The 18,690-nt window shown below is 40.6% G+C and overlaps 1 protein-coding gene and 1 pseudogene across 1 annotated transcript; both read right to left on the bottom strand.

Annotated features, from left to right (window-relative positions):
• Positions 1-3,525, bottom strand: part of LOC112816463 (olfactory receptor 7G3-like) — an 18,969-nt pseudogene extending 15,444 nt beyond the window's left edge.
• A 12,527-nt stretch (positions 3,526-16,052) lies between these two features.
• LOC112816500 (uncharacterized) lies at positions 16,053-17,087 on the bottom strand. Its single transcript, XM_073887666.1, has one exon. The coding sequence runs from the start codon at positions 17,085-17,087 to the stop codon at positions 16,053-16,055; it is 1,035 nt and encodes a 344-aa protein (XP_073743767.1).
• Between the last annotated feature and the right edge of the window lie 1,603 nt (positions 17,088-18,690).

An 18,690-nucleotide genomic window follows, 5' to 3' on the forward strand; every position in this document is an offset into this window, starting at 1 on the left:
AGCAGGAGGGGAAGAATGAAGGGGAGTAAGTCGGACCGGGAGACGAACCATGAGAGATGATGGACTCTGAAAAACCAACAGAGGGTTCTAGAGGGGAGGGGGGTGGGGGGATGGGTTACCCTGGTGATGGGTATTAAAGAGGGCACATTCTGCGTGGAGCACTGGGTGTTATGCACAAACAATGAATCATGGAACACTACATCAAAAACTAATGATGTAATGTATGGTGATTAACATAACAATAAAAAATTATTAAAAAATATTTTCCTATTTTATCTTCCAAAATATTTAATCACTTTGATTCTTGTGTTTAATGCTTTGGTACATTGGAATGAATTCTTTTGAGTTTTTTATTGTGGTAAATATGTATCACATAAAATTTACTATTTCAGCTATTTTATTTTTATTTTTTAAATTTTATTTTATTATGTTATGTTAGTCACCATACAATACATCATTAGTTTTTGATGTAGTGATCCATGATTCATTGTTTTCTTTTTTTTTTAAGATTTATTTATTTATTTGACAGAGAGAGACAGCGGGAGAGGGAACACAAGCAGGGGGAGTGGGAGAGGGAGAAGCAGGCTTCCTGTGGAGCAGGGAGCCTGATGCGGGGCCCGATCCCAGGACCCTGGGACCATGACCTGAGCTGAAGGCAGACGCTTACCACCGAGCCACCGAGGTGCCCCGATTCATTGTTTTCCTATAACACCCAGTGCTCCATGCAATACATGCCCTCCTTAACACCCATCACCGGGCTAACCCATCCCCTCAACCCCTCCCCTCTAAAACCGTCAGTTTGTTTCTCGGATTGCATAGTCTCTCATGTTTCATCTCCCCCTTTGATTCCCCCCCTTCATTTTTCCCTTCCTTCTCCTAATGTCCTCTATGCTATTCCTTATGTTCCACAAATAAGTGAAACCATATGATAATTGACTTTCTCTGCTTATTTCACTTAGCATAATCTCCTCCAGTCCCATCCATGTTGATACAAAAGTTGGGTATTCATTCTTTCTGATGGTTGAGTAATATTCCATTGTATATAATGGACCACATCTTTATCCATTCATCTGTTGAAGGGCATCTCAGCTCTTTCCACAGTTTGGCTATTGCGGACATTGCTGCTATGAACACTGGGGTGCATGTGGCCCTTCTTTTCACTATATCTGTGTCTTTGGGGTAAATACCCAGTAGTGCAATTGCTGGGTCATAGGGTAGCTCTATTTTTAATTTTTTGAGGCATCTTGACACTGTTTTCCAAAGTGACTGTACCAACTTGCATTCCCACCAACAGTGTAAGAGGGTTCCCCTTTCTAAACAACCTCGCCAACATTTGTCGTTTCTTGCCATGTCAATTTTTGCCCTTCTAACTGGTGTAAGGTGGTATCTCAATGTGGTTTTGATTTGAATTTCCCTGATGGCTAATGATGATGAACATTTTTTCATGTGTCAGTTAGCCATTTGTATGTCTTCAGCTATTTTAAGTGTACAATTCCATGGCATTAAGAACACTCACAGTGTTGTATGACCATCACCACTATCCATTTCCTGAACGTTTTTTATCATCCCAAACAGAAACTCTGTACCTGTTAAATGATAACTTTTTCTCCAACCAGCTTTCAGAAGGAAACTAACGCTTTGCCATATAGCTGATTTCAGACTTCTGACCTTCAGACTGCAACAGAATGCATACATGTTGTTTTAAGAGGCTAAGTTTGTAATGTTACAAGGACAATAGGAAACTAATACAGGACACATATCTCAATTTGGGCTGATGATAAGAATAATGCTTTCTGGACATCTCCTTGGAAATACTATGTTTGTGTTGCAAGGAAACCCAAGGAGAGGTCATCAGTTTTTGTTTCTGGGTCTGAAAGACCTCTGCCCTGGATCAGGCATCAGTGACCACCAAGAGAATAGCCCTGATAAGCAAATACCACCACATGGCAGAGTGAAATGCATCCCTGGGGTTCTGTGCCTGGACCTACCCAATCCCTTAAGTTTTTGTTAGGAAAGATCATTGTTTTATCACTTGACTGTATTGGAGTTGAGAATTTTGCCTTAGTACAGCTGAAGGCATGCATCCTAACTGAGCTGGAGTATCTCATATCTTCCCAAAATATAAACTAATATAATCACGCCAATTTTATAGGTGAGGAAACTGAGTTTAGAGAGTTGAGATAAAGTGTCAAAGGCCACATGGCTATATTTCAGTGGAGGTAGGATTCAAACCCAGCTGGTCTGATTTCAAAATTCTTACCCTTAACCATTTTATCTCTGGTTTCATATATTCAAAGTTGGTCAGGCTGTCTGGATCGCACATTATTTTTGTCAAGTTCCAGCAGTGTAAGTCCAAAGCAGCTGACACATTAATGGAAAGATGATACTCTAGAGAAGTTTCCTCAAAGCCCCCATCATGTCCTTGGTCCTCAGACTATAGATAAAGGGGTTCATCATGGGGGTGACCACAGTGTACATGGCTGATACTATTGCACTCTTCCTGGGGGGTGTGTGTAGCTGCAGAATTAAGGTACACCCCAAAACCTGTCCCATAGACCAGGGAAAAAATTAAGTGTGACCCACAAACGGAAAGTGCCTTATATTTTCCACCAGCTGATGGGATTTTTCAGGACAGACAAGAAAATTCGAGTGTAAGAGATAATTATCCCAGGGCGCCTGGGTGGCTCAGTTGGTTAAGCGACTGCCTTCGGCTCAGGTCATGATCCTGGAGTCCCTGGATCGAGTCCCGCATCGGGCTCCCTGCTCAGCAGGGAGTCTGCTTCTCCCTCTGACCCTCCCCCCATCTCATGTGCTTTCTCTCTCATTCTCTCTGTCTCTCAAATAAATAAATAAAATCTTAAAAAAAAAAGAGAGAGATAATTATCCCAGAGAGAGGAATAACACCCAACAGGCTGGTCACTAAATACACGAGGATGTTATTGATGAGGATATCAGAACAGGTAAGCTTGAGAGTATGAGCTAATTCACAGAAAAAGTGGGGAATCTCCAGGTCTCCAGGTGCAGAAGGAAATTTGTAGTGCCATCAAAGTGTGGAGAAGGGCATCCAGAACACTAATAAGGAAGTACAGCAGAACGAGCAGCCTACAGTTTGGGGTTCATGATGATATTGTACCTCAGTGGGTGACAGATGGCCCACAAATCGATCAAAGGCCATCATGACCAGAATTCCATTTCTAATCCAGCCAAAGTCAGGACAAAGCAGATTTGTGTGAGGCAGCCTATGTAACTGATGGATTTGCTTTGTGTCTGGATGTTCACAAGCATCATTGGAATCATTGTGGTGGTGAAACAGATGTCAACAAAAGATAGATTAGAGAGGAAGAAGTACATGGGGGTGTGGAGGTGGGAGTCATACATAGTGGCCAGGATGATGAGCAGGTTCCCGAGCACAGAGACCAGGTACACAGACAGGAACAGGCAGAATAGGAGGGGCTGCAGTTCTGATTCCTCTGACAGTCCCAGAAGGAGGAACTCTATAGTATCTGAGAGGTTTCCTGATTTCATGTTGCTGAGGGGTCTGATAGAAAAGATGGAGGTGACAAGAAAACAAAACTTAAGAGAAACTTTCTTAAATATGCCTACCTTTTCTCCTGCTTTCCTCTCTCCTCTCTTTACCCCTCCTTTCCTTGCTTTGTGTTCCCCTCAAATTTCCCCCCATACCATTCTGTCCCAAGTTTTTATTTTCTATCCATTCTTTTTTTAATTTTATTATGTTATGTTAGTCACCATATAATACATCATTAGATTTTTTTATTTTAAACCTATTTTTTGACGTTTTTATTTATTTATTTAGGTTGCTCCAGGGATTACAATATATATCTTTTTTTTCTTTAAATTTTTTATTGTTATGTTAATCACAATACATTACATCATTAGTTTTTGATGTAAATGACCATGATTCATTGTTTGTGCATAACACCCAGTGCTCCACACAGAACGTACCCTCTTTAATACCCATCACCAGGCTAACCCATCCCCCCACCCGCCTCCCCTCTAGAACCCTGAGTTTGTTTTTCAGAGTCCATCGTCTCTCATGATTCGTCTCCTCCTCCAATTTACCTCCCTTCATTCTTCCCCTCCTGCTATCTTCTTTTTTTTTAACATATATTGCATTATTTGTTTCAGAAGTACAGATCTCTGATTCAACAGTCTTGCACAATTCACAGCGCTCACCATAGCACATACCCTCCCCAATGTCTGTCACCCAGCCACCCCATCCCTCCCACCCCCCACCACTCCAGCAACACTCAGTTTGTTTCCTGAGATTAAGAATTCCTCATATCAGTGAGGTCATATGATACATGTCTTTCTCTGATTAACTTATTTCACTAAGCATAACACCCTCCAGTTCCATCCATGTCATTGCAAATGGCAAGATCTCATTCCTTTTGATGGCTGCATAATATTCCATTGTGTATATATACCACCTCTTCTTTATCCATTCATCTGTCGATGGACATCTTGGCTCTTTCCACAGTTCGGCTATTGTGGACATTGCTGCTATAAACATTGGGGTGCACGTACCCCTTCGGGTCCCTACATTTGTATCTTTGGGGTAAATACCCAGTAGTGCAATTGCTGGATCGTATGGTAGCTCTATTTTCAACTGTTTGAGGAACCTCCATACTGTTTTCCAGAGTGGCTGCACCAGCTTGCATTCCCACCAACAGGGTAGGAGAGTTCCCCTTTCTCTGCATCCCCGCCAACATCTGTTGTTTCCTGACTTGTTAATTTTAGCCTTTCTGACGGGTGTGAGGTGGTATCTCATTGAGGTTTTGATTTGGATTTCCCTGATGCCGAGCGATGTTGAGCACTTTTTCATGTGTCCGTTGGCCATTTGGATGTCTTCTTTGGAAAAATGTCTGTTCATGTCTTCTGCCCATTTCTTGGTTGGATCATCTGTTCTTTGGGTGTTGAGTTTGATAAGTTCTTTATAGATTTTGGATACTAGCCCTTTATCTGATATGTCGTTTGCAAATATTTTCTCCCATTCTGTCGGTTGTCTTTTGGTTTTGTGGACTGTTTCTTTTGCTGTGCAAAAGCTTTTTATCTTGATGAAATCCCAATAGTTCATTTTTGCCCTGGCTTCCCGTGCCTTTGGCGATGTTTCTAGGAAGAAGTTGCTGCGGCTGAGGTCGAAGAGGTTGCTGCCTGTGTTCTCCTTTAGGATTTTGATGGACTCCTGTCTCACGTTTAGATCTTTCAACCATTTGGAGTCTATTTTTGGGTGTGGTGTAAGGACATGGTTCAGTTTCATTCTTCTGCATGTGGCTGTCCGATTTTCCCAACACCATTTGTTGAAGAGACTGTCTTTTTTCCATTGGACATTCTTTCTTGCTTTGTCAAAGATGAGTTGACCATAGAGTTGAGGGTCCATTTCTGGGCTCTCGATTCTGTTCCATTGATCTATGTGTCTGTTTTTGTGCCAGTACCATACTGTCTTGATGATGACAGCTTTGTAATAGAGCTGGAAGTCCGGAATTGTGATGCCGCCAGCTTTGCTTTTCTTTTTCAAGATTCCTCTGGCTCTTCGGGGTCTCTTCTGGTTCCATACAAATTTTAGGATTATTTGTTCCATTTCTTTGAAAAAAGTGGATGGTATTTTGATGGGGATTGCATTGGATGTGTAGATAGCTCTAGGTAGCATTGACATCTTCACAATATTTGTTCTTCCAATCCATGAGCATGGAATGTCTTTCCATTTCTTTGTGTCTTCCTCAATTTCTTTCATGAGTATTTTATAGTTTTCTGAGTACAGACCCTTTGCCTCTTTGGTTAAATTTATTCCTAGGTATCTTATGGTTTGGGGTGCAATTGTAAATGGGATCGACTCCTTAATTTCTCTCTCTTCTGTCTTGTTGTTGGTGTATAGGAATGCCACTGATTTCTGTACATTGATTTTATATCCTGCCCCATTACTGAATTCCTGTATGAGTTCTAGCAGTTTTGGGGTGGAGTCTTTTGGGTTTTCCACATACAGTATCATATCATCTGCAAAGAGTGAAAGTTTGACTTCCTCTTTGCCGATTTGGATGCCTTCGATTTCTTTTTGTTGTCTGATTGCTGTGGCTAGGACTTCTAATACTATGTTGAATAGCAGTGGTGATAGTCGGCATCCCTGCCACATTCCTGACCTTAGGGAGAAAGCTCTGTTTTTCCCCATTGAGAATGATATTCGCTGTAGGTTTTTCATAGATGGCTTTTATGATATTGAGGTATGTACCCTCTATCCCTATAGTCTGAAGAGTTTTGATCAAGAAAGGATGCTGTACTTTGTCAAATGCTTTTTCTGCATCTATTGAGAGGATCATATGGTTCTTGTTCTTTCTTTTGTTAATATATTGTATCACATTGTTTGATTTGCGGATGTGGAACCAGCCTTGCAGCCCAGGGATAAATCCCGCTTCGTCGTGTTGAATAATCCTTTCAATGTACTGTTGGATCCTATTGGCTAGTATTTTGGTGAGAATTTATGCATCCGTGTTCATCAAGGATATCGGTCTGTAATTCTTCTTTTTTTTTTTAAAGATTTTATTTATTTATTTGAGAGAGAGAGAATGAGAGAGAGAGAGCACGAGAGGGAAGAGAGTCAGAAGGAGAAGCAGACTCCCTGCTGAGCAGGAAGCCCGATGTGGGACTCGATCCCAGGACTCCAGGATCATGACCTGAGCCGAAGGCAGTCGCTTAACCAATGAGCCACCCAGGCGCCCCGGTCTGTAATTCTTCTTTTTGATGGGGTCTTTTTCTGGTTTTGGGATCAAGGTAATGGTGGCCTCATAAAATGACTTTGGAAGTTTTCCTTCCATTTCTATTTTTTGGAACAGTTTCAGGAGAATAGGTATTAATTCTTCTTTAAATGTCTGATAGAATTCCCCTGGGAAGCCATCTGGCCCTGGGCTTTTGTTTCTTGGGAGATTTTGGATGACTGCTTCAATTTCCCTAGTGCTTATAGGTCTGTTCAGGTTTTCTATTTCTTCCTGGTTCAGTTTTGGTAGTTGATACATCTCTAGGAATACACCCATTTCTTCCAGGTTATCTAATTTGCTGGCATAGAGTTGCTCATAATATGTTCTTATAATTGTTTGTATTTCTTTGGTGTTGGTTGTGATCTCTCCTCTTTCATTCATGATTTTGTGGATTTGGGTCCTTTCTCTTTTCTTTTGGATAAGTCTGGCCAGGGGTTTATCAATCTTGTTAATTCTTTCAAAGAACCAGCTCCTAGTTTCGTTGATCTGTTCTACTGTTCTTTTGGTTTCTATTTCATCGATTTCTGCTCTGGTCTTTATTATTTCTCTTCTCCTGCTGGGTTTAGGATTTCTTTGCTGTTCTTTCTCCAGCTCCTTTAGGTGTAGAGTCAGGTCGTGTATTTGAGACCTTTCTTGTTTCTTGAGAAAGGCTTGTATTGCTATATACTTTCCTCTCAGGACTGCCTTTGCTGTATCCCAAAGATTTTGAACAGTTGTGTTTTCATTTTCATTGGTTTCCATGAATTTTTTTAATTCTTCTTTAATTTCCTGGTTGACCCATTCATTCTTTAGTAGGATGCTCTTTAGCCTCCATGTATTTGAGTTCTTTCCGACTTTCCTCTTGGGATTGAGTTCTAGTTTCAAAGCATTGTGGTCTGAAAAGATGCAGGGAATAATCCCAATCTTTTGGTACCGGCTGAGACTTGATTTGTGACCTAGGATGTGATCTATTCTGGAGAATGTTCCATGGGCACTCGAGAAGAATGTGTATTCCATTGCTTTGGGATGGAATGTTCTGAATATGTCTGTGAAGTCCTTTTGGTCCAGTGTGTCATTTAAAGTCTTTATTTCCTTGGGCGCCTGGGTGGCTCAGTCGGCTGGGCATCTGCCTTCAGCTCAGGTCATGATCCCAGGGTCCTGGGATCGAGTCCCGCATCAGGCTCCTTGCTCGGCGGGGAGCCTGCTTCTCCCTCTCCCTCTGCCTGCTTGTTCTGTCTCTCTCTTTATGTCAAATAAATAAAATCTTTTTTTTAAAAAACTTTAAAAAAAAATAAAGTCTTTATTTCCTTGTTCATTTTTTGCTTAGATGATCTGTCCATTTCAGTCAGGGGAGTGTTAAAGTCCCCCACTATTATTGTATTGTTGTCAATGTGTTTCTTTGCTTTTGTTATTAATTGCCTTATATAATTGGCTGCTCCCATGTTCGGGGAATAGATATTTACAATTGTTACATCTTCTTGTGTAGATAGACCCTTTAAGTAGGATAGAGTGTCCTTCCTCATCTCTTAGTACAGTCTTTGGTTTAAAATCTAATTTGTCTGATATAAGGGTTGCCACCCCAGCTTTTGGTGCCCATTAGCATGGTAAATGGTTTTCCACCCCTTCACTTTCAATGTGGGGGTGTCTTTGGGTCTAAAATGAGTCTTGCAGACAGCATATCGATGGGTCTTATTTTTTAATCCAATGTGATAGCCTGTCTTTTGATTGGGGCATTGAGCCCATTTACATTCAGGGTAACTATTGAAAGATATGAATTTAGTGCCATTGTATTGCCTGTAAGGTGACTGTTACTGTATATTGTCTGTGTTCCTTTCTGATCTATGCTGCTTTTAGGCTCTCTCTTTGCTTAGAGGACCCCTTTCAATATTTCTTGGAGGGCTGGTTTCGTGTTTGCAAATTCCTTTAGTATCTCTCCTTCTATTTTCAATGACAGCCTAGCTGGATATAGTATTCTTCGCTGCATATTTTTCTCATTTAGTGTTCTGAAGATATCATGCCAGTCCTCTCTGGCCTGCCAGGTCTCTGTGGATAGGTCTGTTGCCAATCTAATGTTTCTACCATTGTAGGTTACATATCTCTTCTCCTGAGCTGCTTTCAGCATTTTCTCTTGTCTCTGAGACCAGTAAGTTTTACTATTAGATGTCAGGGTGTTGACCTATTTTCATTGATTTTGAGAGGGGTTCTCTGTGCCTCTTGGATTTTGAATACATCATTAGTTTTTGATGTGGTGATCCACGATCCATTGTTTTCGTATAACACCCCAGTGCTCCATGCAGTACTATTTTCTATCAAATCTTTGTCAAGTAGAGGTATTTAATAAGAAAAGAGGAATGAGGGCGCCTGGGTGGCTCAGTTGGTTAAGCGACTGCCTTCGGCTCAGGTCATGATCCTGGAGTCCCGGGATCGAGTCCCGCATCGGACTCCCTGCTCAGCAGGGAGTCTGCTTCTCCCTCGGAGCCTCCCCCCTCTCATGCTCTCTCTCTATCTCATTCTCTCTCTCAAATAAATAAATAAAATCTTAAAAAAAAAAGAGGAATGAAACATTGCCTTGTTCACCTGGGTGGCTCAGATGGTTAAGCATCTGCCTTCGGCTCAGGTCATGATCCCAGGGTCCTGGGATCGAGTCCCGCATCGGGCTCCCTGTTCCTTGGAAGCCTGCTTCTCCCTCTGCCTCTCTCTCTCTCTCTCTCTCTCTCTCTGTCTTTCATGAATAAATAAATAAAATCTTAAAAAAAAAAAAAAACAGGGGCACCTGGGTGGCTCAGTTGGTTCAGCAACTGCCTTCGGCTCAGGTCATGATCCCGGAGTCCCGGGATCGAGTCCCACATCGGGCTCCCTGCTCAGCGGGGAGTCTGCTTCTCCCTCTGACCTTCCCCCCTCTCATGCTCTCATGCTCTCTCTCTCTCTCTCTCTCTCTCTCTCTCTCTCTCTCTCAAATAAATAAATAAATAAATAAAATCTTTAAAAAAAAAAAAACATTGCCCTGTTAAGATGCCTGCAAGCAGTGGTACCTGGGTGGCTGTCGGTTAAGTGTCTGCCTTCGGCTCAGGTCATGACTCCTGAGTCCCAGGATCGAGCCCCGTGTAGGGCTCCCTGCTCAGCAGGGAACCTGCTTCTCCCTCTCCCTCTACTCCCCCTGCCCAAATGCTCTCTCTCTCTCAAATAAATAAAATCTTTAAAAAAGAAGCAAATACACCTGGATGATTACACTTTCAGGGTAATGTGGGGACTTACAGTAATAAATACAAATTTTTGACATTGCACATGCAATTAGTAACACTTCAGTGTGTTTTATCCAATTATCTCTGTGTTTAGGAGGAAAACAAATGACAATTTTAGAAGTTCCCTACCTCTTCTTCACTGGTATTTTCTCGTTTCCACTTAACATTCTTTAACCACATAATGATGAGGTACAAAAAGAAAAAAAAATAAAAGAATGAAAGAAAACAAGAACGGGGGAGATAATTAATTCTAAAAATATTCAAATGTTACTGGAAGTCATTAGCGTCAAGCTCTTTGCTTAGCTTAATAGTCTGGATAGATATATTTACCCTTTTATTGACTTTGATACATACCCCGTAATGTCTTTCTCTCCCATCATTTTTCCTTTCTTTTTTTATTTATGGTTGTTAGCCACTGTATAGTACATAAATGGTTTTTGATGTTCAGTGATTCATTAGTTAAATATAACACCCAGTGCTCATCACAGCATGTGCCTTCTCATTTTTCCTTTCTTTTTTTTTTAAAGATTTATTTATTTATTTGAGAGAGCAAGAATGAGAGAGAGAGAGAGAGTACATGAGAGGGGGGAGGGTTAGAGGGAGAAGCAAGCTCCTCGCTGAGCAGGGAGCCTGATGCGGGACTCGATCCCGGGACTCCAGGATCATGACCTGAGCCCAAGGCAGTTGCTTAACCATCTGAGCCACCCAGGCGCCCTCTCATTTTTCCTTTCTTACCACCATTTCTGAAAGTGAAAATTAACCTCTCTTTATCTAATAGCATAGGTCCCTCCTATTTTTGACTTAACCCATGTCTTTCATTTATTTATCATAGATAATATAAAAATGTTCTTAAAAGTTCTCATCACAAGAAAAAAATGTATGACCATGGGTAGTGATGGATGTTACTGAAATTTATTCTGGTAATTATTTTGCAATATTTACATATATCAAGTCACTGTGTGGTACATCTGAAACTATTGCAATGCTATATCTCAATTAAAAGAAAGAAAATGTTAAAAGAGTAAGCCATAGATCAGACCCTCCTTCCTATTATTCCTGGTTCAGCCCCCTCAGCCCCTGGTTCGGGGAAGGAGTCTCTCGTGGACCAACCGAGGACCAGCTCCAGGCCTCTCACATCCCATCTGGCTTATCCAGGTTCCTGGGAAATTGCTCATGATGCCCCCTAAAGTGGCAATAAGGGATTGGCATGGGTTAGCAATGTCTAAGCATCTGCCTACCATTCTCATGAAGTAATGAATTGAAGGAATTTCTGTAACAGTATCTCAAATATATGATAGAATCACAAGATGTGTACAGTGAGCCCACCTAATGTGAGCCCTTTGCTTCACAAATTGAGGCCCTGAGCAGAGTCGACTTTTTTTCCTGGAGAAAGACAAGGGATCATAAAAACCATCTAGGGATAAGGCTTGAACACAGACACTCCTTGGTTTAATCATGAATCCCCCAATTGTAACATGGATCTGTGACATGAGAAGGTCCCTGAACCTCTCTGAGCAGATTCAATTTTCATTTTTTTTAAAGATTTTGTCAGAGAGAGAGAGAGAGCACAAGCAGGGGGAGTGGCAGACAGAGGGAGAAGCAGCTTCCCCACAGAGCAAGGAGCGTGATGTGGGACCCACTCTCAGGACCTTAAGATCATGACCTGAGCTGAAGGCAGGTGCTTGACTGAGGCACCCAGGCATCCCAATTTTCTCATTTTTATAATGGCAACTACCATAAAATATACAAAGGCACTACATCAAAAACTAATGATGTATTGTATGGTGACCAACGTAATACAATTAATACACACACACACACACACACACACACACACACACACACACAGGTATTACACCAATGGAAAATGAAAAGCACCAAGCACAGTGGGGCCTTGCAATGACTTTTCTTATCACTTTTGGTTTTTGCCGTGGACAGTCCTAATGTCTAGAAGGGAAGCTGAGAGTGAGACAGAGTGAAAGAGGCAAGGAGGGAAGGCACCCCAAGAATATGATCTCAGGGCTGAAAGGGATGTACTCAGATCTCCACTGGGAGCCCTCAGTATAATGAAATAGAGAAAGGAAATAACCTAAACAAACATCAGTATGGGAATACATTCATTAAGTTATGGCATAGTCATGGTACACCATGTTATTTTAATATTTTATACTATTATATCATCCTTAATTTCTTAAATGTTTTAAATATGCAGTCTAAATATTTACGTTATTTCTTGCTGTATAAAATTAAACCAAAATTATTAAAGGAGAAAAGCAATTTATATGATAGCTACAGCATGATGGAATTTATGTAATTATAAATACTCCTTAAAATAATTGTTTCATGTTTTATGTTCAATTTAAGTATCCCAAAAAGTACAAAATGACAATGAAGGGCTTAAGCCCACCAGCCAGCATGACTAAATTTGATATTGTGCCAAGCTTGCCCCAGTTTTATTAATAAAACAATGGAAATCACCTTGAAACCCCAGCATATTTGTATACAATCTCAATAGTGACCTTCCCTCTCAGAGGGTAAGCATGATACTGAATTTTGCATGTTATCATTCCCCTGAAATGTTTCACATGAGTAATAATGTAGCCATAAACATTCTATGCTTATGTTACATGCTCATATTTGTTATACATAGTACATTATTCAGTTCAGCAACTTTTTTTGGCTTTACATTATCTTCTATATTTATCAAGATTGACACAAGGAAGATCTGGTTTATTAATTTTAACATACATTCTCTCATCAGTGGGCATTTGGGTTAATTACAATTTTTTTCTATAGTAGAGATTTATCAGACATGTTCACATGTACTAATAGTGTTAAACTACCCATGGCAAATATCCACCAATTCCAGAGTGGTAACCTCTGGGAGGGGAGGAGGAGATATAGAGGATTTGTCCATGATGATATATAGTTATCCCGATCTGAAGGCAAATAAAGGCCTTTCTCTGTGGGATTTGGATCTGATACTCAGTTTAAAATATAATGGTAATATATAATGTGTATGTAATACTTTATTATTTTAAAAGAAAATATCTTAAGATAATACGGCCAAAATGTCAGCATTAATTCTGCAAAGTGATTGCATGGCTATTTATTTTACTGCTCACTGTGCTGTTCTGATGGCTTTAAATTTCTATATTTTCTTTGGGGATTTTGAGAGACTGGAAAGGTAGACTAATGGGTCTCAACCTCCTCTCTCAAGGTCCTTACAGATAAGAAGTAGGAACAAGACTTGAGTTCTCTGAGATAAAAGCTGGAACCAGATACAGGAAAATTGAGAAACCAAACTCAACCATCCTGGTCCCATTCACAGCCCCCCAAAATGAGGGAAACCAGAGACTTGTAGAATTATCTGTCCAATTTAAGATTTTATTTATTTGACAGACAGCAAGCACCAGCAGGAGGAATGGCAGAGGGAGAAGCAAGCTCCCCACTGAGCAGGGAGCCCGATGCGGGACTCAATCTCAGGACCCTGGGACCATGATCTGAGCCGAAGGCAGATGCATAACTGACTGAGCCACCCAGGCACCCCTATCTGTCCAATTTCTGGAGGGGCTAATTCATGTTCAGGTAGGGAAAGAGTCCCTGGAATTGAAAAGGCAGAGTAAGAGCGGGGAATGAAAGCTGACTGCAAATTCAATATAACAAACTTACCAAACTTCCTTACCTCTTGGATGTCCTCCAGATAGGCTGATTAAAAAAAAAACTGTTCAATTTCTCACAGCATTTATTAGGGCACATCAGATTACCTTGAAGTCACCAATGAGTAATTCACCTTTCCTCTAGGTATTGAAGGGTAGAGATGGGAAATCTGTCCCAGGAAGGGCAGAGGGACCAAGTAAGGCAATTGGGCTCCAGGGCAAGAGGGAGCATCTCAGGAGACTCAGGTGTGTTTCCTGACACGAACAGGTCTTTTAGAGGAATGGTCACAGTTAGACTCTGTAGTCTCTGTGGCCCTGGGAGCTCAATTTCCAAAGTTCCTCATTAGCCAAATATGTACTGTCGTTTCTTCCCCAAGGCATTTCAAATCCTTAAGGAGAACAGCTCATAGAAAGGACTCATGGAGGACCAGATTTCCTGACCCTGAGAGGACAGGTATACATCATTCTCGTCCCATGTTTCCTCTCACCTCCAGACAGGGCATCTCATTCTTGAATTTCTTCAGTCTGACCTTAAGAGAATTGATGAGCTTCTCATTAGACCAATTCCTAGTGTTCTCTGAGGCAGAGATTATCACTGGAAGAATAAGAGAAGCAAAGTGGTGTTTAAGTCCCCATAGGGAAGAGACTGGGGATGCAGGGCATGTATCATGGGAGCATCTCCACAGAGTCACTCTAAGAAATTTTTCTTTAAATAAATAAAGTCTCTTAATGAATGAGGTAAGTACTCTAATAGGAAAGAGTGCATGCAAAGAAACCAATTGACTGTTAGGGCAGGCTTTTGGAGGGTGCCTGAAAAAATCGACATCAAAACTAGCAATTTTAGAGATCACACACAAAAAAGCACTAACCAGAAATAAGCAGGTGATAAATTGCATTAACCTTGGGAAACGGGGATATACAGGACTCTGTACAAACTTTTCTAGTTAAGTGCAAAACTGGTTCAAAATGAGAAGTTTTTAAAAATTTAAAAATCAAAATATGGTCCTATAACACACATCAAAACTGCCAAAATGAAAAAGACAGTGTAAAATATTACCAAGAGAGCAGATATGCATATTGGAACTACTACTTTGTAAAACCGTTTGGTAGTGTTGAATAAACATGACCTTGTGTATTCCCTATTGACCCAGACCACACTCCTAAAATATAGACCCTACAAAAATACCTACAGCTGTGAACTAAAACATGTGCAAGAACGCTCATGGCAGAACTACTTATGACTATAGGGCTCCTGAGTGGCTCAGTCAGTTAAGCACGTACATTCAGCTGGGGTCATGATCTCAGGGTCCTGGGACAGAGCCCAACATCAGGCTCTCTGCTCAGCAGGGAGTCCGCTTCTCCCTCTCCCTTTGTCCCTCCCCCTGCTTGTATGCTCTCTCGCTCTCTCTCAAATAAATAAAATCCTAAAAAAAATACTCCAACTATAAACAACCCAAATGTCCAGAACAGTTTTATGAATTGTGCATATTCATAAAATGAAAGCTATATATCAATGAGAATAAAACTCTGCTAAAGGAAGAACATAGATGAAAGATGAATCTCACAAATAGAGTTGAGCAGAATCCAAATACAATGATAACATATCAGGTATAACAGTGCATGCAACTCTGTAAACATACTGAAAACCACTGAATTTTATACTTTGACATGTGAATGATATCTCAATAAAGCTGTTAAAAATGCATGATTCTAGGGGTACCTGGTCAGTTCAGTCAATGGAACATGTGACTCTTGATCTTGGGGTTGTGAGTTCGAGCCCCATATTGTGTGCAGAGATTACTTAAAAAGATTTTTTAAAAATGCATTGAATCCACAGAGTACACATGTTCTGGTGGCAAGAATTAGGGTGACTGAGTGAAAAGGAAGCACTGAAAGAGGATTCTAAGTGCTGAAAATGTTCTTTCTACTTCTTGACCAGTGTGTGTAATAGTTAATATAGGTAACCTCCATCCTGGTACCCCAGTAGCAATTCAATTTTTTAATTATCTAGATAAATTTCTAAAAACCTGACATAAGTTATATTGGTGACAGTCATTTGTGAATAAAACCTCCCTCCCAACACACACATACACACACACACACACACACACACACACTGTAAACATGGTGGCTTAAAACATTAGGTGTTTATTTTTCTCAAGTAACAAGTCTTGAAGACACTAAAAGTTTTTACTTTCAGCATCAAGTGGTCACATATCTAGGGGATGAATAAAGGATTTGTCACAGTCATAGCATAACTTATATTTCTCCCACAGACCTATATTATTCAGGGACTTTCTCCCATTGTTTACATCCGGTTCTCCTCTGCAGTTAGCATTTGCTTGTATGCCTTCAGGATTGAGAGTTCACTGAGAACTACTGCACATGGACATTTACTAGGAGTTTTATCCAGCATGAGTGCTCTCGTGATGCCGTCGAAGGGAGGAGAGCTTACTGAAAGCACGTCCACAGACACTGCATTGATAGGGCTTTTCACCAGTATGGACTCTTTTGTGCACAGTAAGATTACACCTTACGCTGAAGGTTTTCCCACATTGATCACACTCATAGGGTTTCTCTCCAGTGTGAGTTCTTATGTGTATTGTAAGGGACACATGTCTCCTAAAAGCCTTTTCACACTCATTACACTTGAAGGGTTTCTTTTCCCTCGTGTGCTTTTTCATGTGTCTCCTATGAGATAAGAGACCACCGAAGGCTTTCCCACACTCCTTACACTCATATTGTTTCATTTTCATGTGAATTTTCTTATGTAAAGTGAGAAAAGATTTCACTCTGAAGGCTTTCCCACACTGATTACATGCAAAGGGTTTCTCCCCAGTGTGAATTCTCACGTGTTCTTTAAGGCACGAGTGATCCCTGAAGGCTTTCCCGCAGTCATTGCAAGTACACGGTTTCTCTCCAGCATGCATTTTCTTGTGCACATTAAGATTACAGCTCATTCTAAAAGTCCTCCCACACTGATCACACTTGTAAGGTTTCTCTCCAGTATGTATCCGCAGGTGTGTCTTCAGGGCTGATGGACTACTTAATGCTTTTCCACAGTGGCTACACTCAATGGACTTCTCACCAGTGTGGACCCTCTTATGTCTTGTAAGGTATGAAAGAATACTGAAGGTTTTCCCACAATCATTGCAGGCATAGGGCTTCTCTTTGGTATGTATTATCTTGTGCATGGTAAGCCTAGAGCTTCTACCGAAGGTTTTGTTGCACTGATCACATTTGTAAGGTTTGTCCCTTGAATGAATTCCTTCATGTTGTCTAAGAAGTGAACTATCTCTGAAGGTTTTTCCACAGTCACGGCATTCATAGGGCTTCTCCCCAGTGTGAATTCTCTTGTGCCGTGTAAGATAAGAGCTTGAACTGTAGGCTTTCCCACACTGGTTACATTTAAAGGGTTTTTCTCCACTGTGGGTTCTCATGTGCAATGCAAAGGATGAGTGGTTCTGTAATACTTTACCACACTGGCTACACTGAAAATATTTCTCTCTAATGCAAGTTTTTTCATGCTTAATATATAAGATTGAACTTGAGACTTTCCTAGTGTCAGTGCATTTGTAGGATTTCTCTCTTGTATGTTGCTTCTTATGTACAGCTAAGAAAGAACTCCTGATGAAGTTATTTTTATCATTTTTACAGTCACTGGATTTTTCCCCCAAAAGAATGTTCTCATGTGGGTTAAGGTGTAAACAATCTCTGAGGGCTTTCCCGAGATGAAGGCACTGATGGGGATTCTCGTCAGGATGAATTCTCTGATTCTGAGTGATGCTAGATTTCATGCTCAAGGCAATTTTATTCTGTTCAATGGATCTTCCTCCATGAGTTTGCTCCTATTGGTTGAAGTAAGTTATGATCACAAGATTTATCACATTCATTATATTGATTGAGAATCTTTCCCCCAAAATCATAAATTCTGACATGTTTAAACTAGAGCTTACCTAACATTTTCTTAGTGAATATACAGTTCCTGTCTTGAGTTTATTAGCTTGAATAATATGAATCTTATACCACATTGCTCCCATCAGGGTCTCTTTATAGAGACATTTAACACATAAATGCTTTGGAGTGGATGTTTTCAATATTTAGTATCTAACTTCCATTATGAAAATATTTACTTTGGGGATTCTCAGCAACCATTTTTGGAGCTAATGGGTACATTTCCTTCAAATTCATGATATTTAGAGAATTTCCTGTTTTCTATTGGTAAAATGAGTGCCTCAAATTGCCCCCTTAGTATTACATGGAATTCTGGACTTCTAACAGAGAGCAAGAAATTCCCATGTGACTCTTACCTTCTTGCCACTGCGTGCTTCTTTCTCCAAAATATCTTGCTTATGTTGTGGTTGTTTGGTTTTAAGGAGAACCATCCCATCTGAACAAATTGGGGGAAAGTAAGTTTTTGTCAATATGCTGACAAAAGCAGGTAAAGCCCAAGCCCAATCTGACACAAACAGGAAACAACCTCGAGTATGAAATGGTGAGATAAGGACAAAAACTAAGATCCATGTGGATTTCTCTTCAAATTGACCCTAAACTTAGGAAGACAATGTGTTAGGAAGACAATGTGTAAGAAAAATGCATTCATGATCAAAAGAATGGTATTTACATGCTTTAGTGTTTTGTGTCATTTATTAAGGAATGGTTCTATCATGAATGAAAATTATGTTAATAAGCAAAGGTTATAGCTATACACACACACGCAAAACGGGAATAATTAGTGATTCTAGATGTAAATATTAAAGCATAAGCAGGTCTTTCTTTCAAAGCATAGGAAAAGTATGAAGGACATTAGGAGAAGGAAAGGAAAAATGAAGGGGGGGGAATCAGAGAGGGAGACAAACCATGAGAGACTATGGACTCCGGGAAACAAGAGGGTTTTAGAGGGGAGGGGAGTGGGGGGATGGGTTGGCCTGGTGATGGGTTATTTTTTTTTTAAGATTTTATTTATTTGAGAGAGAGAGAATGAGAGATAGAGAGCACGAGAGGGAAGAGGGTCAGAAGGAGAAGCAGACTCCCTGCTGAGCA

Source organism: Callorhinus ursinus, unplaced genomic scaffold (assembly GCF_003265705.2).
Source record: "Callorhinus ursinus isolate GAN/ISIS: 27379988/994484 unplaced genomic scaffold, GSC_fseal_2.0 scaffold82, whole genome shotgun sequence".
NCBI classification, from domain to species: Eukaryota; Metazoa; Chordata; class Mammalia; order Carnivora; family Otariidae; genus Callorhinus; species Callorhinus ursinus.